The following is a 27,363-nucleotide window of genomic DNA, read 5'->3' on the forward strand; positions in this document are numbered from 1 at the left end:
TGGTCTGGTAGGAGGCTGGTCTGTATCATTTCCCCCTCCATCTCACCATTCGGACACACAATCCACTATTCATCTCTTCATCTGAAACGACTTGCGCTAGGACATTGTCATCTCAAATATCTGGACAATTCAACCATGGACTTTTTGAATGTGTGTAGGTCAGACACTGTGCTGACCAGTGGGGAAATTTAAACCAGTTGTGCACAACTTAATGAAAGATCTACTGCAGTACTGTGTATATTTAATTTGGGGTTCTATGTATGTTTGTCTTGTGCTGTTCACTTTAATTTTCTTTTAAAAATACATGGTATTGAAAGCAGTTCTTTTGCATTGGTTTTATTGATTACTGACAACAGCTCCAGTAGACGAATTCTAGTCTTCTGATTTCTTCCATCCAGTCCTTTTACACTTTAAATAGTGCTACATTATTGGCGAGCTAGCCAGGAGCTGTTTGATCAGTAATTAATAGAAACTGGTTTGAGTAAAGTTGCACAAATAAGTCTTGGTTCCTACTCACCAATTCAATTTCCATTATGGAGATTTTTGAAACTCTTGGTCTAAAAATCCCTAATACAGTATTGATTGATGGAATCTTGGAGAACCCCACTGATGAACTTATTGATTTTCTTGAACAGTATGGTGATATTAAGCAGAGAACTACCATCGATTCGTGTGAATCAGAATTTGATCAAATGTTCGTTGTTGAATTTGATTCTGGATTGTCTTTAGCACGCTTATCTCCAATATTACCATATACATTTACATCAAGTGTGGGTGATAAATTTCATATTGAAAGTTTATCTGAGATTTATGCCTCAAAGGTTGGTGGTTTAAAGACAAACAAGTATTTGGACGATTTACAAGAAATTGCCAAAATGTCCGGAAAAAATTACACTCAAGTTCTCACAGAAGTGATGTCCCAGATACAGCAGTCTATTGCAGAGTTCTGTCCTGTGGTGCAAGAGAAGGCAAAAGAGGAACAACTTGCAGATGAAGATGGAGGGCAGCAGCCATCAGCTCATGCCACAACTCAACTCCCTTTTCCTCTGTCATCCCTCTCGCAGTCAGTTCCTCTCCAATCCAGTTCTGCTGTCTCCAACAGAGCTGAAGTGCCAGGTCAGGAGAAGCGGTCTACACCCATTTCCGCTGGTGATCTTAATCCTCCTGAGGTGCAACGGTACGTTGTGGAGCATGTTGTTAGGAGTGGGGACAGCTCTCTGCATATGCACACGTCCCATAGACTGAGAGCATTCTCTGGAAAAGTCCCCAGGCCAAGTCATGAGACAGACTATGACACGTGGCGTTCAAGTGTTGAATTAGCTCTTCAAGATCCCTCTATGTCACAGTTGCAATGTACCAGACTAATTCGTGACAGTCTACTTCCACCTGCCTGTGATATAGTGAAACATTTGAGTCCTGACACGTTACCAAAAGTATACATGGAACAACTTGATTCAGCTTATGGAACTGTTCAAGATGGAGAGGAGTTGTATGTTAAATTCATGGACACCTATCAGGACAGTGGAGAAAATCCATCTGCCTATTTGCAGCGTCTGCAAGTTGTGTTACAGCATGCAGTAAAGAGAGGAGGTGTTTTGGAGAAGGACATGGATGCACGACTGTTGACCCAATTCTGCAGAGGGTGTTGGGACAACAATCTAATCTCAGAACTTCAACTTAAACAAAAAAAAAATTATCCACCATCATTTGCTGAGCTTTTGTTGTTACTTAGAACTGAAGAGGACAGGGAAGCAGCAAAGACCTTGAGGATGAAGCACCATTTGGGAACCACTAAACAGAAGGTTGCATCTCAGGTTCAGTTTGCACATACTGATCAGGAAACTAACCTGTGTGTCGCTCTGAATAACATGACTAAACAGCTTTCACAACAGATGGCTGCAATACAGCAGCAGCTTACTGTTTTAACAGCAGGTCAAATGGGCACTAAGCTACCTTTTGCAGGAAAAGTTACTTCAAAGCCTAGTGTGAAAAAGACTGTTAAAGATGTAAAATTCGGCATGTCTAGCTCTAAACCTGGGTTTTGTTTCCGTTGTGGGGAGGATGGCCATATTAAGCCTCAATGTGATAATGAGCCCAATTCAGCATTGGTCAGTGCAAAGCGGAAAATATTTATGACAAACAGAAGAGACAGGGACAAAATCCCTCTCCTTCAGCACATTTAAACTAGTTCCAGTTCCTGTTGAGGGACGAACAGGAACTGAGCTGGACCAACTTTGTCCCACAAAGAGAGAGTCTGTTAAGTGTGCAAAGATGCAGACAAAAACCAAAATTAACTTACCAAAAGGATTAATCGGATCCAGATGTACAGCAGAAGTCAACATTGCTGGGCATAGCTCTCAATGTCTTTTAGATACTGGCTCTCAAGTCACTACCATTCCAGTTTCTTTCTTCAATGAGCATCTCTCAGGTCAACCAGTGCATTCATTAAATGACCTACTTCATGTTGAAGGGGCTGCAGGTCAACAAGTTCCATATTTGGGTTATGTTGAAATACCAATAACTTTTCCAAAAGACTTTATTGGGAGTGAACTAACAGTTGAAACCCTTGCTTTGGTTGTTCCTGATGTGAGACCTGGATTTCCAGCTTCAGTACTAATTGGCATGAATACACTTGAAATTCTCTATGAAATGTTTTGTTCCAGTGATTGTCCCACATTCCAACCTACCTCATATGGGTTTAAAACAGTTCTGCATCAGTTAATGCATCAGCAAAACTGTGACAATCATTTGGGTGTTGTGACTCTCCATAGCAAAACCCCTGTACTTATTCCAGCTGGTTGCACAGTGGTGGTCGAGGGTCGTGCCAAGCTTTCTTCTACAGCCAGTCAGTGTGCTGTCGTTCAGCACCCGGTTTCAGGCCTGCCGGGTGGCCTGGTTGTCAGTAGCTGTCTGGTTGCACTTCAAGCTGACTCACTCAGTAAGGTTCCAGTTGCTGTTTCCAATGAAACAAAGCAAGTTATTTCCATACCAGCTTTAAGTATCATTGCTGAACTGGAAACCTATGCAGGTATCATCTCAGAGCACCATGTGACCAACCATATAGCTGAGAAAACATCAACAGCATCTTTGAAAATCAATTTTGGTGAGTCTCCAATACCATCAGAATGGAAGGAAAGAATCATAACAAAGCTAAATGCCATACCTGAAGTTTTTGCCCATCATGATTTAGATTTTGGTTGTACCAAGCAAGTGAAGCATCACATTAATCTTCATGACAATACTCCTTTCAAACATCGAGCAAGACCGATTCACCCACAAGATATAGAGGCTGTTCGCAAACACTTACGTGAACTTCTGGATGCTGGTGTTATCAGAGAATCTGAATCCCCTTTCTCATCTCCAATTGTTGTTGTTAAGAAAAAAAATGGAGACATTCGACTGTGCATTGACTACCGTAAGCTTAATTTACAAACTGTCAAAGATGCATATGCCTTGCCCAACCTGGAAGAATCATTTACAGCTCTCAGAGGATCAAAGTGGTTTTCAGTGCTTGATCTGAAATCTGGTTATTATCAGATTGAAATGAATGAAGCAGATAAAGCTAAGACTGCTTTTGTTACTCCACTTGGGTTTTGGGAGTTTAACCGAATGCCTCAGGGGGTTACAAATGCACCATCAACCTTTCAAAGATTGATGGAGAAATGTATGGGTGACCTGCATTTGAAAGAGGTATTGGTTTTTTGGATGACTTGATCATATTCTCAAACAGTCTTGAAGAACATGAAAACCGTCTGCTGAGAGTTCTAAATCGTCTCAAAGAGTTTGGATTAAAACTTTCTCTGGAAAAATGTAAATTTTTCCAAACGTCTGTCAGATATTTGGGTCACATTGTTTCAGAAAAAGGTGTTGAGACAGACCCAGAAAAGATTTCCACAGTGAAATCCTGGCCAATTCCTACTAATTTGAAAACCTTGAGATCCTTTCTGGGATTTACTGGCTATTATAGACGTTTCATAAAAGGATACGCCACTATTGCCAAGCCTCTTAACAATCTGACCCGTGGGTACCCCCCAACTAATAAACCCTCAAGAGTACGATCTTCTAAGTGCCCACAGTTTGATCCAAAGCAACCTTTTGGTTCCAGGTGGACTCCTGAGTGTCAGCTGGCTTTTGATACCCTGATTGACAAACTTACTACTGCACCAGTCCTGGGGTTTGCTGATCCTGCACTACCTTACATCCTTCACACAGATGCCAGCATCACTGGACTGGGTGCTGCCCTGTATCAGGAACATGAGGGGAAGCTCAGGGTAATGGCTTATGCTAGTCGAGGTTTGTCAGCCAGTGAAAGTCGTTATCCAGCTCATAAACTTGAATTCTTAGCACTGAAGTGGAGTGTAACAGAAAAGTTTCAAGATTATTTGTATGGAGCAGATTTTACAGTTGTCACTGATAATAATCCACTTACTTACATCCTAACCTCAGCTAAGCTGGATGCTACCAGTCATCGTTGGCTGGCTGCACTTTCTACTTTCTCCTTTAAGTTGCAGTATCGAGCAGGGAAACACAACCAGGATGCTGATGCACTCTCTCGTCGTCCCTGTGAAAGTCCTGTCATAGATGAGGTTGCACATAAAGATCAAGAACTTGTCTCTCAGTTTGCTCAACAACATCTTTTAGACAGCGGCAACAATGAGATATCACCTGAAGTGATGGATGCAATCTGCCAAAGTCGTCTGGTTCGGACCCAAGTTGAAAGTCTTTTGGTTGAATCGCTCTCAGTCAGGGCAGATATAATTCCTGTGGACTACTCTGAAGAGGCACATGGACTTCCTGTTGTTCCTGCAATGTCTCATTCTGACCTAAAAGACCATCAGAGAGCTGATCTTAGTGTCAGGGAAGTTATCCATCAGTTGGAGTCAGGTGAAAAAATTCCCCCAACAGTCAGGAGTGAACTTCCAGAACTTCATCTTCTCCTTAGAGAATGTACTAAACTGGAGATGATTGATGGCATTCTTTACAGGAAACGGCAAGAAAATGAGCAACATGTATATCAACTGGTCCTTCCAGAAGACCTCCGTGAATCCGTTCTTCATAGTCTTCACAATGACATGGGCCACCCGGGAATAGAGCGAACCCTGGATCTTGTTAGAGCTAGATTCTATTGGCCTAGAATGGCTATGTATGTGGAGCAGAAAATAAAAGCATGTGGACGTTGTGTTCGTCGAAAGACTCTGACCGAGAGAGCTGCTCCACTAGTTAACATTCGGACTTCACGTCCATTGGAGCTTATTTGTATGGATTTTCTCAGTCTTGAGCCTGATACCAGCAATACCAAAGACATTCTCGTGTTGACAGATCATTTCACCAAGTTTGCCATTGCTATTCCAACACCGAATCAAAAGGCAAGAACTGTCGCCAAATGTCTTTTGGACAATTTCATTATCTATTTTGGAATTCCAGAAAGACTACATACAGATCAAGGATCTGATTTTGAGTCCAAATTGATAAAAGAGCTGTGTGCTATGACAGGAATTAAAAAGTGTCATACAACACCATACCATCCCAGAGGAAACCCTGTAGAAAGGTTTAATCGCACACTGTTAGCAATGTTGGGAACTCTTGAACCAAAACAGAAGTCAAAATGGAAAGAATATGTTAAACCTCTCGTTCATGCGTACAATTGTACCAGAAATGAAGTGACAGGATATAGTCCTTATGAACTTATGTTTGGACGCTGTCCTCGACTCCCGATTGATCTTGCTTTTGGTCTTCCTATCTGTGAAGAGAAATGTCCATCACATTTGCAGTATGTACAGAACCTGAAGTCACGGTTGAAAGAGAGTTATCAGATAGCATCAAAGAACTCTGCCAGAAGTGCTAAAAGAAACAAGACTCGGTTCGATCGGCGGGTTCTACCATCCAAGCTGGAAGTTGGAGACAGAGTACTTGTGCGGAATGTGAGACTCAGAGGTAAACACAAACTCTGTGATAAATGGGAGCAAGATGTATTTGTAGTGGTGAAGTGTGCTGGAGATCTCCCAGTTTATACAGTGAAACCAGAGTGCAAAGATGGCCCACTACGCACTCTACACAGAGACCTTCTTCTTCCATGTGGTTTTCTCCCCATGACAGATGTTGAAAGACCAACTGAGACAGTTCCAGTCACAAAACCCCAGACACGTCAACACACCAAGAAATGGCAAGAATCTTCAGAGGACTCTGCAGAAGGTGAGAACTGTGAGCAAGAAGAGATTCCATTCTATCTAATTCCACCTCCAGTAGAATTCAAAATGGAGAAACCACTCAGACAGTTGTCACTCCCTGATGATGTAGAAAACTCTGTTGTTCCAACAGTTTCTCCAGTGGAAAAACAACCTGTTGAAGTTCTTTCAGATTCTGAGAGTTTGAAGTCAGTTGTTGAAGTGGAATCAATTGAACCAGAATCTAGTGTCGAAGAGCAACTTGATGTTCTGCAGAACAAGTTCCACCTCATCCTGAAGACCTACCTGATCCAGGCAGCCCAGTTGGTGAAACTGTTCCTGATTCTGAAATTTCTTTGAACAGATCCCCAAACCTTGATGGCATAAATCAAATTAATGACATCTCTCCAAGACGCTCAACACGTCACAGAGTGGCGCCTAAACGGCTTCAATATACTACTTTAGGCAATCCGCTTATTTCAGTTGTTCAAACTTTATTGCACAGTTTGTCTGATGCTTTAGTTTTGACACCCACCACTTCCAGCAATGTTCACATTGTTTAATGTTTACATGTCACGGGACGTGCATGATTTAAGGGGGGGAGGCTGTAACCCGGGGTGAAAAAACTGCCCTTAGTCCCGCCTTGCTGCCCCATTGGTTAAGAGTGACAGTCAGTCACACAGTGCATGCAGCCAATTGACACACCTGATGTAATTATTTAGGCTTGCTCCAGCTTTCCCCAGTCAGGTGTGAGGGGGAGAGCTGGAGACAAAGGAGCTACAGGTTGGTGTTTCCAAACAATCAGTTACCTCTTTGTTTGTTATGCACTTTTTTAACCTTACAATATAAAAATCATGTAGATCTGAAAAGATCCAGTGAGTTTGGAGCCCTGAAGCTGCCATGCTCTCTACTGTTAATGGAATTGGTGAGTAGTGGACACAATGTTGTTTTGTTGTTTTAGCATGTTGGTGGTAGCCAATGCTAATTGTTGTATGATCTAATGTCTTAAATTTAACATGTTTAAGAAAATGAGATAAATATTACGTTATTTGGTCTGACAGATTAGATCTATTGCATTTATCTCTATGTATAACTGAAAAGAGTCTAGTTAACTAGCAGGTTGGAAATTTACTGGTCCTGTTTATTTTAATACAGGCCAGGTGATCCCTTTGTAGGGTTAAAGGATGGCGAGCTTCTGAAAACTGGCTGGGGCCAGGAGAACTTGAGAATCACTCCATACTGGTCTGGTAGGAGGCTGGTCTGTATCATTTCCCCCTCCATCTCACCATTCGGACACACAATCCACTATTCATCTCTTCATCTGAAACGACTTGCGCTAGGACATTGTCATCTCAAATATCTGGACAATTCAACCATGGACTTTTTGAATGTGTGTAGGTCAGACACTGTGCTGACCAGTGGGGAAATTTAAACCAGTTGTGCACAACTTAATGAAAGATCTACTGCAGTACTGTGTATATTTAATTTGGGGTTCTATGTATGTTTGTCTTGTGCTGTTCACTTTAATTTTCTTTTAAAAATACATGGTATTGAAAGCAGTTCTTTTGCATTGGTTTTATTGATTACTGACAACAGCTCCAGTAGACGAATTCTAGTCTTCTGATTTCTTCCATCCAGTCCTTTTACACTTTAAATAGTGCTACACAAGGACCATATTTTCATTTGCTGACCTAAGCAATAAATTCTCATACTTTTTTTTTTTCTGCAAGCACTTGGAATCATGTGCCTGATGTGTTTTCATCAGAATTGTTTAGTTGTCATCTACCTGCTAATGCACCTCAGAGCCAGCCGCATCAGAAGAGACGTTATCAGTATGTGTAGGTGTGAACTGAGAGGTGAGGCATGAAGTACAAGGCTCTAACCAGTGGTGTTGTCGCCTCTCAGCTGATTCAACAACGCCAAATGGCTTTCCTGTAGCGCTTAGCTTCCTTTGTTTGGTTTAGATTAAATACCAAAGGAGAAACTGTGGTGTCTTGGTGAGTAAAGGCATTTTTTGTGTCAATGAAGCATGACTAATGTGTGAAAAGGGCTGTGGTGATCCAGTAGTCAAACTGCCACAATTGCCTGTTGATTCTTGTTAGCACTTGTCATATCCCTTTTTTCTCCCTCCATGTGTTCTTCTCGCTCTTTGTCAGCAGTCTAATGGATGCAAACTGCAGAAAATCCAATGAGAGTAGGAATGCATGTTGTGGTTGGGCCTTTTTGTGCTTTCTATTTGAAGTTTTTATTCATTTTAATAGTGAGAAGTGATTGATTTGGGTTTTTAAGACCTTTTTTCCCTTTTATATCCTTCAGTTAAAATCTTGGCTCCTTGTAAAATAGCTTTCTAAGGACAATGTATTTTTTATGTAAAAAGTGTTGAGATTAAAGTAAATCTGTGACTGAATAGGTTCCAAAGAAAAACAATCAGTTTAAAATAAGAAAGGACACCAAAAAAAAAAGCTTTGATACTCCTTGTTTACCAGATTGCTGCAGAAAATGCCATATGTCTTATTTGGCTGCAAAGTCTGCAGCTGATGACCATATTTTCATTTGCTGACCTAAGCAATAAATTCTCATACTTTTTTTTTTTCTGCAAGCACTTGGAATCATGTGCCTGATGTGTTTTCATCAGAATTGTTTAGTTGTCATCTACCTGCTAATGCACCTCAGAGCCAGCCGCATCAGAAGAGACGTTATCAGTATGTGTAGGTGTGAACTGAGAGGTGAGGCATGAAGTACAAGGCTCTAACCAGTGGTGTTGTCGCCTCTCAGCTGATTCAACAACGCCAAATGGCTTTCCTGTAGCGCTTAGCTTCCTTTGTTTGGTTTAGATTAAATACCAAAGGAGAAACTGTGGTGTCTTGGTGAGTAAAGGCATTTTTTGTGTCAATGAAGCATGACTAATGTGTGAAAAGGGCTGTGGTGATCCAGTAGTCAAACTGCCACAATTGCCTGTTTGATTCTTGTTAGCACTTGTCATATCCCTTTTTTTCTCCCTCCATGTGTTCTTCTCGCTCTTTGTCAGCAGTCTAATGGATGCAAACTGCAGAAAATCCAATGAGAGTAGGAATGCATGTTGTGGTTGGGCCTTTTTTGTGCTTTCTATTTGAAGTTTTTATTCATTTTAATAGTGAGAAGTGATTGATTTGGGTTTTTAAGACCTTTTTTCCCTTTTATATCCTTCAGTTAAAATCTTGGCTCCTTGTAAAATAGCTTTCTAAGGACAATGTATTTTTTTATGTAAAAAGTGTTGAGATTAAAGTAAATCTGTGACTGAATAGGTTCCAAAGAAAAACAATCAGTTTAAAATAAGAAAGGACACCAAAAAAAAAAGCTTTGATACTCCTTGTTTACCAGATTGCTGCAGAAAATGCCATATGTCTTATTTGGCTGCAAAGTCTGCAGCTGATTTAATTTATCCAAGTGAAATTTCATTTGAAGATGTTTCGAAGCCAACAGAGTCAATTAAACATTTCATCTTTTTGGAACAAATCACAGAATGGTTGGTATAATATCCGACGCCGAATATCAGCTGATTTTCTTCTCCAGGAGATTTGTGTGTGTATATATATATCGGAGTTGAGTTTAAACATAGCCTTCTGCAAGGGAGAAAAAACATCTTCATGCTTAAAAATACATAAATCAGATTCAGTTTTTTTTTCTCCCAAGGATGCTGTGAGATGTATCTAAGCCTGCCTTAATTAAAGTTATTCAGGGATGATATGCCAGCATTGAGGTTGAACTTATTTGGCTGTTCCAAACTACTGTAATAATATTTTAAAATCCAACATAAACTGAAACACTAATATTGGCCTACTCTAGACATGCACCAATCAAACGACCAGAGATGGGGCTTTTTCAATTTTTCTTTTATTGCCTCTGATTGTGGCTGGCAAGGGATATACTGGAAAAATCTATAAAAAGGAGCAAAACTTAAAAACGCCCACCATTTTTGGGCCCTAAATGGATTAAACAACTGAATGTAGTCTGATGCACTGTTTCTTTTTTAAGTTCAATACAAATCAGATAATGGATGGAGACATTAGCTTTGATGCAAACACGGGGATAATCTTATAATGCCTGCATTTCCGTTGGATTCAAATCTCCAAACCTCTACCTTTCTTCCCCAGAATCAAAATTTTTCAGAAAACCAGAAAAAGCCTGAATGGTACAACTCTAATATGAACATCTTACCTGTTTCATTTACAGTCTTGAAGGCGACACGCATGTAACAAAATCCATTAGTTGTGTTTTCTTCTCGAGTGCCTGGCTTGATGCTGATGATCACCGTTCTGTAAAAACATAAAATAAAGCTTTAGTTAATCTCTTTTGTTGTTTGCATGACAACAACCCAACATGAAATGCTGCCTTCCTGTGAGAAACATCTGCTGCTGTTTTCCATAATGAACTTTTAGTTATAGTTTTCATATTCATCTATGTTAATCTTGCCTTGCGCGTAGACACAACGCAGCTTTATACGCACGCTGATGGGGAAAATAGTTTTTAAGGTTTTAGTACACCTGCCCTTTGAAATGGACATTGAATTCATGCTGATTTGTGGCCACTTCTCATAAATGGCAACAGCTGCCTGGGGGATTATTTTATTTTTATTGAAAGGCCAGGGGGAGGTACAGACCAACTCAAGTGGGTTTACTCAGGTGAAGCTGTCATATCTGCACTCATCTCACTCACATAGACACACGCAAGCCTTTTCAAAGGCTATTTACGATGAAGAGGAGTTTGCTTCCACAGAAAAATGGATTACCAGCCAGGATCCATCATAACTGAGAAAATAAAGGGAGCATAAAAACAGATGCATTACAGAGGACTGACTGAATATCAAGTTTATTAAATCAGATCTCTCATGTTTCAGTCTGAAAGCAGAGCAAACGCACGCGTGGACCCAAAACCTACGGCCGACTTCACCTCGTCTGTTTATTGGTGCCTTTCTAAAACGTTCACATATTGCAGATTTAAAGACATAAAATTGAAATCAGATCTGTTGCCAAACATAGAAACGTGTTTCTGCCAGCGAGTCAGATCCAAGCTACCTTTATGTTTGCAACTTCTCTCCTCCTGCAGCCGCGTTTCAAGGAGGTGCAAAGTTTCTTCCAGCCTTTCTCATTAAAGTCTAATGCCGGGTACGTTTTTGGTATGGCGCTGGCATAGCTGCACTTTGAGGTCATAATTAGCCTCATATAATGACAGGTGTGCCCCACCAGAACATTCAGGGTAATTGAATATGGAAATATACTATAATAATGCTGACCTACGTGATTATGACATGATCTGCTACTAACTGTGCATCCCTATTTGTGGAGTGACAAATTAAGCTCCTTTGTATGCGGAGCTGTGCCTCCACTCATTTGAATACAGGCTAGCCTAGGTTTTGCTGACATTTTTCATATCTTTTTATGGCTTTTGCACGTCTCCTGCTTCTTTGCTCAGATTCTGGTTCGGTCTTGGAGTAAACATTCACGTATTCTCTCCTAATTAATGGCTTAAGAGACCTTTTCATGGAGAGCATTACTTATTTCTAGACAGGTTCTTTAAAAAAATAAATAATGCAGTTTGTTTTACAAAACCTGCAGCTTTTTCTTTGGCTTCACCTAGTGTCCTACTATTTTATCTTCGGCTTCGGAAATATTGACAGGGTTGGTGCTTCACTTGCTGTCGCGCATTTTATAAAAAGGAGTTTGGCTTTATGACTTGAAGTTTATATTGAAACATAATTTTAATATTCAACACTGGGTACACCCAGATACTGCTGAGATAAGGTTACTGCAAGTACTTTGGAATTATTTTGAGACCTTAAGATCACAGATGGTCTCTCAGACGAAGTGAACGCCATGCAAAGGTGAGAGAATATTGTTGGTTTTTTTTTTTTAACGTGAACATATTTCTGCAGGAAATTGCATAGCTTGTAAAATGTGAAAATCAAATAGTTTTACACAATTGTATGCTGCTGTTTTTAGAGCTGTCTTAATTTTCCGGCTAAAAATACTTGTGGAAGTGACCTGCAGACGGCCTCATTGAATCGAGTCACGGTGAGCGCGGCAGCCATGCGAGTCGTGTGTCTTTCTGTGGTCAGAAGTTGGTCGGCGTGTAGCTTTATTGCATTTCTGTGGTCGGTGATTGAAAGGACTCTCGGTATCAAGGTCTTTTTATTGCTCTGATTAGAGACAAATTGGGATTTCCTTCCCGGCTCAATTTGCAATAACTCTCAATTCAGAGGTTTTCCACTCAATCATTGTTCATGTGATTCTGCTGCTGGGTTGTATGTTCCTTAACTCTGCTGTAGTAACACTATGGTCTTTTTATTATTTCTTTTTTCTTTTTTTTTTGAGCAATACACATACAAAGCTGACGTCAAATGAAGAGGAAGAAGTTAGATTTCATCATGCTACAACAAATTAAGAGAAACGTAAATGTGTTGCTATCAAATACGACAAGAAAAATTATTTTCTTAATTGTTTCTCAAAAGCTCTCTGGCACATGCAATGAGGAACCAGTTCCCATGTTTTTTTTTTGTTGTTTTTTTTTTCAGTCTTTTAGACAACGTCGAAGTCATAATTCTTTCTCTTTCACCACTAAGGGCCAAATCTCCGTTCAGAGATGATGGGAGCCATGTGATGACTACTATATCGAGCGTTACAAAATGTTTAAGTGAAATGGTCCATGTAGTTTTGTCTGGGTTTTTTTTTTTTTTCTTCTTTTTTTGTCCACATTCAACCCAGGAATGGCAGAATGAATGAACGAACATGACCACCGCAGACTTTTCTATTTGAATTCATTTGAACAAAGCTGACGTTAATAATTTTAATTCCAATTTTCTACTAAAGTGCAAAAACATGAGAGCAACCTTGTGACAGTTTAATCAAGCTTTTGAATTTCATTATAACAGAAAATATTTTACACAGAGGATGATGCAAATCAGCCTTCAGAAATCAATCAGAATTGCAAGAATGGTTCTTCTTGCTTAGCTATGCGCAAAGACTTTCTGCCAAATGAAAACTTTCTTTTGTAAAATATCATTCTTAAAGTAAATTAACACACTGAATGTGTCATGAAGCTGCTGAAATAAGACCTGTAGATGACCAGGGTTAAAACTTCAGGTTGAATTTTTCTTTTAATAATTGTAAGAAATTGCTGTTAGTCTATATCTGTTGTCTCTTTAAGTCTTAAATTATACCACACAATGTGTTTTATTGTCTATTTATTTCACGACTTTGTTCATTAGTCCACCCTTCAGTTCGTCCACTTTGTGTTGAATATGATTTTGCTTTAATTTAACATTGAAAATTAGTTATAATCAATTGCAACGTAGCAACCAATAATGTCACAATGGCCAGTAAATATAATACCTTTCAAATAACCTAATAACTCTGATCGCTTAAAATAAAGCCAATAATGTAAAAACGTCAGAATAATATATCAGTTTTGAGCCAGTAACGTGTTACATTACATATTTTTCCAATATTGTAATAAGTTATTGCGCTGTGGGTGTAATACTGAGTAAAAATGCTATACATTTGGGTCAATAAACCACAGTGTTCTACAAAGTATTTTTAATAACCTACCTGTACATGAAATTGCATTACTTTCATATGTAAACCAATTCACACAATTCTAAAGCAATATTTTCTGCAACACATAATTCTCCAATTGATTCATTAAACCCTATTTAGGACAGTGCTACATAGCTCAAATACTTGAGTTAATTATTATTATTCGTTTCAACAAAAACTTAACTACCATGATAAATGAAAAACTTTTTATTGTGTTATTTGTAGTTTATTGAATTATGGTTGGCTTTATTCCATGTGAAATGGCCGAAATAATGATGAAATTGCTTTATTGGCTGCTACGCAACACCACATTTCTGTTTTTAAGTGGTTCACAAGTGAAGCAAAAGGGGGAGACATTTTTTTATTAATCTGGCTATTTTAGCCTAAATTTGCCATGTTGTAGTAATTTTTGTATTAAGTGTTGAGTCCCACTTAGAGACAACATTGATGATGATGATGATGATGATGATGATGATAACTTTAAGCATTCGTAAAGTGTGAGATTGAGGAAAGCAGAAAGTTGATGCTGGATGCTGTAGCTTCTGTCTCTCTCTTCGTCCCGGCAGCCACCAGCACTCCTTTATGGTTTGGACAACCCACTCTCTCCTCGCTGCCTGTCCGACTTACCACCTGACGGGGTAAATGTACAAGTACATTGCTTGTGCTTTGTGTCACCGTGATTGTGACTGCTGTTTAAACCATCCGTGTTTAGTGGTACTGCTCTTCACAAACTCCTGCTAGACTTAGTGATTCATCATCATGTCCGTGCAAGACGTGACCTTTTTACCAGTCCCATTTTTGAGTGTTGCCCATCTTGTCTGTAGCAGACCTCCAGCACATGTGGTCAGATCTTGTATATCTATTTTTAGCTAGGTTTCCTTACGTCTTCTAGTACAGTTTGCATCTTTATGTGCTTTTTTCTTTTTTTTTTCTTTGCATTTTCTGTGAATTTACCTTTTTTTGGCCTTCCTGAGTGTTCTTCGGTTAAGCATGTCAGTGGAGTTAAAGGTTAGGTCAACCTGATGTTTCCTAATGTTTATATATCAGAAGCTTGAAACGCCTTTGACTTTGAGGTGAAGCCTTGAAGAAAGACTCCAGGCGACTTTCAGTCGCCTCAAATTTTCATGATGTGTTCAAGGGCAAAGACCCGAAGTGAACGGAAGGGACACACGTTTGATTAATGGCCTTCTGTTGGATTTAAGGGTCACTTCAGCAGATCCGAGCCATAAAGTTCAAGCTATTTGAAAATAAATTAGAAGTTTCCATCCCCTTTTTGTTTAATAACATTCAGTAAATGCTCAAACATTATTACATTCTTCTCATTTCAAGTCAGCAACTTGGTTATACAACAAAAACAGTTTTTTATTTCTAATTTATTTTTGAATCTGATGACGTAAAAGTAATTTTCTTGCTTTTTAGACGGAAAATCACAGTTTGGGATGTTTTCTTTTGTAAATTTATACTTTATTTACAATGCTTTTACTGCAGTTGCTGGAATAAAAGTTGATTGCAGTTAAAATAGCTTTATTGATGACATGTTTTGTTTTTATTTTGATACATAATCTTTGGAAAAATTGAAGAATGTTGTGGTTAAATTAATAATTTTTATTGATTAATCAAATTATCAGGTTATTAAGATTTAATTTTTGGAAAATCACCTGTTCACTCTGGGTTTTCGTAATTAATGATGTCATATCACCAAATTCCATCTTGTTTTCCCACCATGTTTTAAAGCTCAAATTTATTTCAACTTTAAATTCAGGTCATCTTGCAAAAGGGAGAGTTGGAAAAAAAGTACGTTTTTGAAAATATTTACGGTCATTTGTAATTACTTTAAGAAAAAGCAACAAAAAAAATCGATTAAAATCTAATTTATTTTTAAAAACAGCAGATTTTACTTTCAAGTCTTACTTTTACGTTAGTTTTCCACCTCATTACATTTTATTATTGGACCTGGAAGAAAGTGTTCCCCATAGTTTAATTTGTCTTTGCTTTGAAGTAATGAAGCAACCTTCTTTCAGCCAGCTGACCAGCAGTATGCGAGCAGCACTGCTGAGGAGGATACAATAGTTTAAATACATGGTGCTATTCTGACATTTAAACTCTTAACAGTAGAAATGAAATGTTCCACTAAACCTCCTCGCATCTTGATTTTAAAAGAAAGAAATGAAGTTTCCTTAAAAGCTTGGTGAATCTCTACCAGTGTTTAAAAACCTCTCAACTGTTCAGCCAGGCGAACATTTTGAATTACTTCATTATATAAATAGTCCATTCGAAAAGCATTAGTCTTCTCCATCTGACGAGCGCTGCCTGCTTATAGCCCCGTTTGAAGACTCGCATTTAAAACCCTGCTGAGCCAGACATTTGTGTCGACGGATATTTGATCAAAACCAGGCCTATCGTCTCATGGAAACGAACACTTTTAAAACCACCATGCAACATTCATTCACTGCTCTGTTATCTCAATATGCTCCTTGGGGAATAGTTGTAATATTTTAATCCTGGTTTTCATTCAGTATTTATGCACATCCTGTGTGAAGAAGCTTTTAAGCATTTTATTTTATTTTTTTTAGATTTCTTTTTTCCTGTGTTTTTATTGAAATGTTTCTTAAAACAAATGGGAATGGCTGACCTGTTTGGGTTATTCTGCAGATTAGTTGTTATCCAATCAAAATGAGCTCCATTCTGTTGTGTGTTTATAGTTTTCTGCATAAATGTTTGCCCTGTATACGCGGAGAATATTCCCTTCGGCACAGTGGGACATTTTTCACACATTTATTCTCTGTGGAGAAGTTAGACTTTGCACCATGTTACATCACAGTGTTGAGGTCCTACTGGTATCATAATCTTTATCCCTTTACATGCTTTTAGTTACACAGTCATGGAAAAACAAGAATGTTGTGATTATGGAAAACAGTGCAGTACAACCCGACAGGTCTTTACTAGCCAGATTGGACACAATGTCGCGTCTGAAGATGTAAACGCCGTTTGAAATCGCTTCCAGAGTTTCGTCGGTTCCTCTCGTCCGGAAACCTTGACAAACGCACAATACCTCACGTCTCAGTCGTTCTAAAAATATTTGGTCTTTTCAAATTGTTTTTCATTTTCCAACGTAGCTCGGAGATGATTTACTAAATAGAGGAGCAGTTTATCTAAACAGAACGCTTCCTCACTCATTAGTATTCTGCTTGAGTCAGAGGTGTTGCCACATGTGGAAAAAACATCAGTATGGTTGGTTTATCAGCAGCGATTCCACTATTTATTCTTATTGCTGATTTAAAAAAGAAAAATCCTTTGAATTCAGCTTTATTTTTAATTAATTACATAATGGATTAAAGTTTTGCAAACAAAACTTTATAATAGCCTAAAGCAAGTAAATAATACTTGTTGAAAATTTTTGATCACCTAGTGTAGAAAAAAAAAAGAAGTACAAAAATTTATAACAAAGATTTAAATCATGATGAGAATAAAGAAAATGGAAAAGACTTATTATTCCTTCTGCTCCTAAAATAGTCTGACACACTCATATCATTTGTTGTTCGGCATTTTGATTTTCATTCTTGGACTTAAACAAGAGCATTAAAACAACTACTTAATTTAGCAAATGTTTATTCTAAGGATGTATAATTCTTTGTTTTTCAAAGCTGGAAATTTTGCCTGAGGGACTTAGAGTAAACCTTTACTGGAATACATTTAGAAGTTAAAACACTGAAGGCTGACTGTTTAATAAGGATATTTAATGTAATTGGGGAATGTTTTTACTTAATGTTGACTAAAATGACAACATTCATGCAAGTTAATTTTACTGACCGTCATTTCTCAGTCACACAGGCAGCATACTGCTTACTGCACGCAGCATTGAGGCCACACCCCCTACATGCACTGCATTTCTGCAGCTCATAAACAGATTTATTAAAGCTTGGATTACTGAGGGCACCTTCCACAGCCTGCAGCGCAATACCTGTGTAGCCAGACATTTGAGTTCATGGATTCCATACAGTTCATCTGCAAAGTATATGTTGTTAAATATTCAAAAACAACTAGTATAAAGTGAGCTCTAGTTAGACTCCTGCTGGTTCCAAACGTCATTCCTTTACCAATGATGGAGACCACTGAGCTCACTGGGACCTTTAAAGCCACAGAGGTTGTTCTGTTTCCTTCCCCATTGTGTCTCAAGACCATCTTGTCTTGGAGGACCACAGACAGTCCTTTTGATTTTATGCTCGGTGTTTGACCGATCTGACCTACACTGTCAACTGTGGATCCAAGACAGGTGTGTGCCTTTTTCAAATCAAGTTAAATCAGCTGAATTTACCACAGTTGGAATCCATTTTAAGGCATAGAAACATCTCAAGGACGATCACTGCAAAACGACTGAACTTTTAAGCAACGTTTGTGAGTGCTTATTTTAATGCGATTCGTTTTCCCCCTCCCCCCCGTCAGTAAAATTTGCAAAACCTTCAAAATTTCGAATAAGCCTGTAACATAAAATATGAGAAAAGTTCATTCTTGGCAGACGCTCTGTAAAGTGAAGTTTAAAATTATTAGATAAACGGATCTGTTGTGCAGTTTGTGTCAGAAATCCTCTTCAGGAAAAATGGCATTACTCTGCATCGAACAGCTATTAAAAAAATGAATAAATACTAGCTGTTTTGCTTTAAAAGATTTTACGAAGGAAAAACTGTATCTCTGTTCAAGACGTTACTTTTTACTTTGGTACTGGAGTTTTGTCCATTTCTATGAAACGATACCCAATAAAACCAGTAATAATGCCAAGATTGAAATTAATAATATTGCATCTCAGTATAAATCAGCCTGTTTGGTTTGTGAGATTTTTTTAACTTGTACACAAAGTTTTGAAAGATGCTTTTGGAAGTTGAGCTTTCTCTGCTTATGAAACCAAATAAAGGCCTTTTCTAAGTGGCTCTCCCATTTGTTTTATGTTTCTGCCAATGTTGGATAAAAACTACTGAAATCAAATGCTGCTAGAAAAGGCTTGTGTTTACAGCTTTTACGTTTCATAACGGCGCTGAGGAGAGATTTGCAAATGGGAAAACATTTTTCCCACTGCAAATTCCCTCGGTGTGCGTTTTGCTGACAGTGACGCAGAATGTTTTCTTATCAACGTTGAAGTCTGTTGGAAAATTGGTTGATCGTTTTCTTCCTTGGTGTTCAGTTGGTGGGACGCCCCCGCCCGCCGCAGTGGAAGTGTTTAAGAACAGGAGAAAGGGGTCGCTCACTCGGTACAGCTCGCTTTGGATCTGCAGTCAACCTGCTTAAGAGAGAAGGTTGGCAGCAAAACTGAACAATCCCTGAGGTTCAGCTTTTTATTTATTTATTTATTTTTTTAATTTGTCACTCATCAGGAGCGCTTTAGAGATTAATGCCTCATCCAAGGACACTTTGATGGATTGAGGAGGAGAATGAGACCGAAACACTTTGATAGGAAGGGTCAGAAACCAGGTTTATTCAGTATATTTCTACATTGGAAATATTTTATGACAATCCAGCTGCGCTTCTTTTTACCACAGGTTGTTTTTTAAGAGGTTGTCGTTAAACATTGTAATCTGTTTTTCTTTCAGATCCCTCGTGGAGGACGACGACGCTCACATGAAAGTCGCTCTGGGCTACGGTGAAATGGGCATTCCTACTCACCTTCAAGCATCGAAGACTGGAAACACTCGGTTTTTCACAAGCAATACACACAGCTCTGTGGTTCTTCAGGTGAGAGCGCACACTACTTTATGGAAAAAAAAAAAAGAAAGAAGAATGATCCGAGTTTAATTAGGGCCATTAGGGATTTGCTTGTCTCTTGGTTTAGTGAGTACAGCCTGAGTATTACACTTTACTACAGGTAGGAGATGTTGCGTAACTTTAAAAAAGACTTCCTCATCTTCTATACATGCATATTGTACACAGGGTGGAAGATTGTGGAAAAATTTGTTGGCACTGAAGATGTAAAAAAATAAATAACTTTAATGTTTTATTGCAGTAGTATAATCTCACACTGACCTTTTAAAAAAAAAATTAAACCTACAATTTGAGTATTTATTCAGTGGGAAAATAATTGTTTAAAAATAATCTTTGTGAAACAATTTCGGCTCTCAATATTTTGTGCAAATGTCGTTTTCCCGATGGGATGGTCCTCTCTTCACATTTCACCAGGTTGGTCACACAGAGAAGGAAATATGATCTCTGACTCCTGTTTTACAAGCTGAGCCCAAATGGCAGATTTAGATTTAAAGTCATTTTTTATTCAACTGAGAAGTTTGTTTTTGTTAGAAAATGGCAGAGGTGTCTCTCAGAAGATAATAAAAAAATCTAGAAGTTGTACCAAGTTTGACGTTTAACATTTTATTTTAAAAACATACAACTTATAACCTCTTCTAACCAGTGGAAAAATCTCTCTTTTTTTGTGGCATTAGACCAGTTAAATTCTGTTCATAACTCCTTAGCTGCTTTTTGCCTGTTTCTGCTTGTGTTTTGAGGGTTTAATCTTTGGTGAGTCTTGAGTCATCAGGTGAACCTTTTTGTTTAGGCCATAAATTCCAGATTATTATCCCCCTGAAAGATCTAGTGACAACATATTTTGAGTTTTCTGTCTGAGGGTAGTAGATTTTTATGTCTTGCTGTCCGGAAGATGTTCCTTTAGCATTTTAAAAGGAAAAAAGTCCCTCAGAATCACAGATCCACCACCGTACTTTACATATTTATCCGCTAAAAGCTAAAAAGGCTTTCAGTTTTATTTCTGTGGCCGTAGAACAGAAAAATATTATCTGACAGTATATAGTGGTTGTTATGGAGAGACAACATGTTTTATGTGTATTTGTGTGATGAATTTGATTATATTTGACAAAATCTAATGTTTGTTACTCGTTCCGCTATTGATGTTTTCATGACGTAAATCGCTTTGAACTGCCTTATTGCTGATGTGTGCCATACAAATAAACTTGACTTGAACAAGTATAAACGAGCTGAAAGGTAATTATTTAGAAATTTAAAAGGGATTTTTGTGAGTTGAAACAACTGAAATTGATTTTGTTAAACTATTTCCCAATATTTGATATGTTGAATAAATGCTTTCAGCCTAAAGGCTGGATTTTTTTCAGCCCTTTTGGTAAAACATAATGCATTTCTTGGCTTGTGTTTTTCAATGAAAGATTTATTTACTTTAGGGTTTTTTTCGGCATTTATCTATGTGTGTGTTTAGAGCCTCTTTTATTTTCTGCAGAAGGAGTGTTTATTCATGTTGATGGCTAACCCTGCACGTCAGTATTGATTGGTGTAAAGTGAGGATCGGCCTGAAAATGTGGCGGTCCCTGCTGTTTGCTGCAGCGGTTGTCCTTGGTCACCAGCTTTCTTTCAAAATGAGAAACCGTTGGCTCCTTTTGCTGTTCATTATTCTTTGCTGTCAAAGCACACTGCGGGGGAATGATAATGATTTTTCTAGCCTATCTCCCACCTTATACCCGGATCCCGGAATGTGTTTGTTTCTGGTGGTGAATTTTTAAGATAAAATTCACCCAGCTCTAGCACCATCGACTTGTTTTTATGCTTTCAGATTATTAGCACAAGCCTCCAACCCCCCCCCCCCCCCCCCCCCCCCCTCCGTGTCTCATTTGACGTAGTAGGTAAAAAAAAAATCGGGTTCGCAAAAGCGAGGGGCAATATCAATTATTTACCTGAAGAAATTACAAAACTGGCGAGTTAATTTTATTTCTGTCACCAGGAGCTTTGGTGAGCACGTGATCTTCTCAGTCTGTTATTGACTCAGCTGAGGAGTCACTGGATGAGGGGATAAAAAGCCGCTACTTAATTTAGGTCCCCTAAGCTGGGAGCCAGAAACACTTCCTGCTCGTATAACTCTCACCTCCCTTCCCTTTTGGATTCAGGGATTTGATCAGCTGAGAATAGAAGGTTTGCTGTGTGACGTGACGCTGGTTGCTGGGGACGGCGACGAAGCTTTTCCTGTTCACCGCGCAATGATGGCCTCGTCCTCCGACTACTTCAAAGCTATGTTCACAGGTGGGTCTGCAAACTCTGCCTCTCTGACCAGCGCGTGCACGCGCTGGTCAGAGGGGCGTTGAAGCAGGAATTAGACAGATGCATGTCACGTATGTATGTGGGTCAAGTTTTACTCTGAACCCCAGTTACTGCATCGAGAAATTCCTCGATGTTCTTCCCTGTATTAGGAATTATTTTAAATTGAGGTTTTTAGCAGTGTTTTTTCTGTGCAGTAAAAAGAAACTGGGGTTTAAGCTGGAAATTCAGTAGTAAAGGAAAGTTGAAAACCTTTAATCAACATTGTAAAGTTTATTAAAGGGATAGTTGGAACTTTTTCAAAGCGACATTCTGTGGAAATATGATCAGTAAAAGTTCCCTTACATTCAGTAGATGGATATATTATTAAAGAATTTATAGGAGAGTGAATTTAATAAAATAGTTTGTCTATATAGCACCAGTTGATGACTTAACAGTCAACAATGTATATGCATAAATATATGATTGAGTCACTTCTGTTCATATTTTCATGTATAGTAACATACATTCCAGATGTATTTAACATTTAATCAACTTTTAGATAATTTTAACTGGTATAATAAACTAGATGCAAGAAGTTGATTTTCCTCATTTATAACAGACAGCAGTCAAGTGAATGTTATAAATAATTACAGATATGAATATACTCAACTTTTTCTATTATTAAATTCCTGTAATGACTTTTAAAAGCTCTTTAAGAAGTCAACAAATCATTTTTTAAAGAAATGCAGAAAATAATTTTTTTTTCCTTTTTTTTTTATCTATTCTTGTATTGGTTTTATTTGGTAATGTTCGTCTCTTCAAAGGTACCAACAAATATTATTATTATTATTACCTGTATGCGTTTTAATGAGCAGGAATCACAAAATGTCAGTAAATTTTTTACTTCATGCAAAATGTAATTTTTCTCTTAACTTGACACCCCAGCACTGGAGAGTTCCCATCATGCAGCATTATTATGTGGGGATTTGGAGCCTTCTCCTCTCCCCACCTCGCCTGCATCGGAGCATGTTCAGCTGGTCTCACAGCTATGTATAGCTTCTATAGCTCCATCTATATGTGTCTGAATAGCTTCACACATTTGTGGGTGGTGGCAATACTTCAAGCTGCGTTGCCAAGGAAAACTCTGATCTACAGATAACTCTGCAGTAGGGCTGGAAAATTGTATGGAAGTATGATATTGCTAAATATTGCGATAGCAGTAAAGATTGAATTTAACCCACATTTTTCTCATGGATCTTTTTGTCAAAATGTTCACTTCAGCCATCTGTAGCTCATGTTACCTTGATCAGGTTTGGGAATAAAAGACGGTGAAAGTTCATAAAAGTGACCAAGTATGTTGGCAAACAGACAATATAACCAGCTAAACATTTCACTCCAGCAGTTCTCAGTATTTAAAATATTTGAATTGCAAAGAAGACTATTGGGTAAGATGTATTGTCCACATATTGCTCTACTCCCCTGTGTAATTTACTCTCCTTTAAAGCTGCAGGGGACAGTGGTGATAAATCCCATCGTCTTAGCAACACAGATCCACGTCTCAAGTTGCTTGTCAGTCCACTTTGAAAAGAAGTCACTATTGTTTTCTGATTATTGTAATCATGCTTAAGATTCTATAAAGTCCAAAGTAGTTGATAATATAATGAAATGTTCAAACACTTTCTGTCAACACCTTAATAGCATTCTGGTTAATTTGTCACATTATCTTTGAAAAGCAGCAGTGTATAAATGCAATGCTTTTACGTTTTTTTCCCCCTCATTGAGATCCCACTGGTCTTCACTGTAGCTTTTCTGCCAACCCGTATGCCGTAACAGGCCTTTTTCAAAGTAAAATTCAATACATTTTTTTTTTAACTTGGAAAAGTGGGACCACGTTGAGGCCATGGATCACCTGCTAGTTTCAGGTCTTTCTAAAGTTCTCCGAGAGCGCCGCTTGTCTCTCGGAGAACTCCTTTGATTATTATTTTGACCTTTCTGTCAGAAATCGGATGAGGAGCACCGGGCCGTGGGTGGCTTACGCTGAAATGATGATCTCTCCATTTCAGGATTCCGGCTCCAGCAGCACTCACTGGGGCATCTGCCAGTGCTGTTAGAATATTTAGCAAAAATAAGAATTTTACCTGAAAACTTCTTTACTTTTACCAACCGTACCACTCTCTGAAGTACCTTTGTAATAAGAAACATTTAATAAACCGTGAGTTAATAATAAACCAGCCACTATTAATTAACGTTTCTTGGGTTTCCATTTCATTTTTTAAAAAAAAATGTTTTTACAACTTATTTCTTGTGTCATTCTGATATTTACCCGTAACTTCATTTGATAACTAATTTGCTGCAGACGTCCGCTCAGAATCTCATGACGATGGCTTCATCAGAAATACTTAAACTGAGAAAATTGTTGTTGTTTCACACAGTAATTTACCCATTACTCATTTTTGGCAGCATTTAGGCTACATGGTGACAAACAGCTACAGTTTAAAGAGCTTGTGTTAGTAGGTGTGTGTTCAAGAGCTGCTTGGAGTGAAGGATACCGGTCTCCAGTGTCTCCCGTCCTTGTTTTGTTATTGCAATGAGTAGAACCACATTTAGTAATTTGTTTTGTTGTTGTTTTTCCCCCGCCCCACTCTCCCGTGATGCAGGTGGAATGAAAGAACAGGATTTGATGTGCATCAAGCTTCACGGAGTAAACCGAATAGGCCTCAAGAAGATCATCGACTTTATCTACACAGCAAAGTTGTCACTCAACATGGAGAATTTGCAAGACACACTTGAAGCTGCAAGTTTTTTACAAATCCTTCCCGTGTTGGACTTCTGCAAGGTTTTTCTCATTTCTGGGGTAAGAAGACGACAAAGGAGCTGTTGCATGTAAAACAAAAAAAAACTTTGTGAAGAGCTTCAGCAGCTCGTTTTAAAAAGGATTTAGATGTTGTCGACACAAAGTGTGAGGGAGTGTATGGAAGTCAGGATAATCCCAATGAATACTAAAGAATGTGTTCGTGACTAACCACAGGCTATTTAAAAGTACAATAGCTTCCATACATCTATCTTCAAGATCTTGTCATTTTATCACAGCCACCAACTCCAGTGTGTTTTCTCAAGGTTTTATGCGATAGACCAACACAAAGTAGCGTTTGTGCATAAAAGGATTTTAAAAAGTAGTCTGTAGAGACACTTTTTAGTGTGTGAGATTTATAGCTGCAAGTCTATAATAGCTATAATAGCTATTTTTGCTCCTTTGCAAAACATTTGGAGCTTAGCCTCAGTATATGTATGGACGTTAATTTTCAAGTATTGCTAATATTTTTGAAGTAGATGTATGTCTGGACTTTGACTGGGCCATTGTAACACAACATGCTTTAATCTAAGCCAGTCATTTGTAGCTCTCGCCGTATGCTAAGGGTGCTCCGTGTCTCCAATCTGGTGCTGGCTCCAGCAGGTTTTCTTCAGGATTGCCCCATGCTGTGCTCCATCCCCATGGCATGATGCTGCCACCAGGTTTTAGTTTTTCAACAGTGGGTTGAGTTATGCCTGAGATTAGATTTAACTCATTGGCGTTATTATTTGCAGCGAAATTTGTTGCCCTGTGTTTCATTTACAGGTGAAAAGGAGGCTGAATATATAAGCATGCCACACTTTTCAGTTTGTGTAAAAACACAAAACATGCTGAAAAGCTTGTGTTGCTCTCTTCATTTTCCATTTATCAGCTGCTTTATTATCTGTCACATAAAATCCCCAAAAACAGAAGTTTTTGGTCATAAAGTGACAAGATGTGTAAGTGGATTAAACACCTTTTTTACAATCTACAAACTCAATCTAGCTCTTTCCCTTAGTGACAGCCAGCCATCTGAGCTGCTGCTGATGGTGGCTGGGTTTCCTACGACTTACTCTGCTGCTGATTTCGCAGGTTTCACTCGACAACTGCGTTGAGGTGGGGCGAATTGCCAACACGTACAACCTGACAGAGGTGGACAAATACGTCAACAACTTCATCCTGAAGAACTTCCCCTCCTTACTGGGCACAGGAGAGTTTGTCAAGCTCCCGTTTGAACGGCTGGCCTTTGTGCTGTCCAGTAACAGCTTGAAACACTGCACTGAGTTAGACTTGTTCAAGGCCGCCTGCCGCTGGCTGCGCTTCGAGGACAGTCGCATGGAATATGCTGCAAAGCTCATGAAGAACATTCGCTTCCCCCTCATGAACCCTCAAGAGCTCATCAATCATGTACAGACAGTGGATTTTATGCGCACAGACAACACTTGTGTCAACCTTCTCCTGGAAGCTAGCAATTACCAAATGATGCCCTTCATGCAGCCAGTAATGCAGTCTGAACGGACAGCCATTCGCTCGGACAGTGCCCACCTGGTCACTCTGGGCGGCGTTCTGCGCCAGCAGCTTGTCGTCAGCAAGGAGCTGCGGCTCTTTGACGAGAAGGCCCACGAGTGGAAGGCGCTGGCTCCCATGGACGCACCCCGCTACCAGCACGGCATCGCCGTCATCGGCAACTTTCTCTATGTTGTGGGCGGCCAAAGCAACTACGACACCAAAGGAAAAACGGCAGTGGACACGGTGTTCCGGTACGACCCTCGCTACAATAAATGGATCCAGGTGGCGTGCCTTAATGAAAAACGAACCTTCTTCCACCTCAGCGCTCTCAAGGGACATCTCTACGCTGTAGGTGGGAGGAATGCTGCTGGGGAGCTTGGTGAGTTCAAATCCGCCATGTGGTTTATTATCAAGCACATTGTTTTCAAAAGGGCACCACGAGTATGACGGGCTTTTGTTAAAGAGCAGATCATTAGGTGAACAGAATTATTTTGAAATATGAATCGCAACAAGCTCCAAATCAGTTCAATTTATATTGTGCCAATTTACAATCATATTTTAAGCTTCAAGACTGAAACGCACAGTACAAGAGGCCACCCAAAGTACTACATAATGCAAACAAATCAACAGTCAGGTCAGAACTTTATGAAAAGCAGGAGCAAGAGCAGAATGAGGCTGATTCCAGGTCTGATAAAGTTTGGAAAGCAGAAACCAGCCCATGTTTCTCTCTAGATCAGACTCATTTTCATTGTGAATGTTCTAAAGGGACGGTTGTCTCAGAATATATTGATGAAACTAAAAAATATATATCATCAATAGAAATGTTTGTAAGGAGTTTTTACAATATATGCGCTAATGTATGATGTTAAACGTGACTTTTTATCAATTATAGATTCAATGTTTTTGAGGAATTTTGAGAAACTTTGCAGTAAAAATGTGGAGATTTGTTGGTTTTGTGTGAATTTTGCAGAGTTGTGAAAAACGTGAAGGACTTGTTGATGTAATTTGGAGCCTAGAGGGCCACATAAAGAGTTTGACCCCTGTGCACTAGATGTTTAAAAAAAATCCAATACAAACTAGTTTCTTCTTGTGCTTTTGATAACTTGGAAAGCTCAACCATCTCAAAACAGTCCAAACACATCAGGTTTTATAGTGGCACTCGGTGCTGACTCACTCACTGAGGATGAAGTAATCGCCTTCGGGAGAATGCCAACAATTTTATTTTTAATAGAATCAATTTTATTTAAGAAGAATCCCATAAAGCCAT

At 38.9% G+C, this 27,363-nt stretch overlaps 1 protein-coding gene across 9 annotated transcripts in view; it reads left to right on the forward strand.

Annotated features, from left to right (window-relative positions):
• klhl13 (kelch-like family member 13) overlaps positions 1-27,363 on the forward strand; it is a 56,550-nt gene that overhangs the window by 20,179 nt on the left and 9,008 nt on the right. For 3 of the 9 annotated variants that reach the window (XM_081615903.1, XM_008427731.3, XM_008427729.3), the window contains 5 exons: positions 14,302-14,373; positions 19,318-19,459; positions 21,628-21,760; positions 24,415-24,611; positions 25,680-26,475. In XM_081615903.1, coding sequence (XP_081472029.1) covers positions 14,302-14,373; positions 19,318-19,459; positions 21,628-21,760; positions 24,415-24,611; positions 25,680-26,475 — 1,340 coding nt within the window. Of the gene's footprint in view, positions 1-14,301; positions 14,374-18,911; positions 19,024-19,101; positions 19,199-19,317; positions 19,460-21,627; positions 21,761-24,414; positions 24,612-25,679; positions 26,476-27,363 lie in introns of those variants that run through there. The other 6 variants (XM_081615904.1, XM_008427733.3, XM_008427732.3 and 3 more) reach the window with 4 other exon arrangements.

Source organism: Poecilia reticulata, chromosome 14, assembly GCF_904066995.2.
Source record: "Poecilia reticulata chromosome 14, P_reticulata-male-v2, whole genome shotgun sequence".
Lineage (NCBI taxonomy): Eukaryota > Metazoa > Chordata > Actinopteri > Cyprinodontiformes > Poeciliidae > Poecilia > Poecilia reticulata.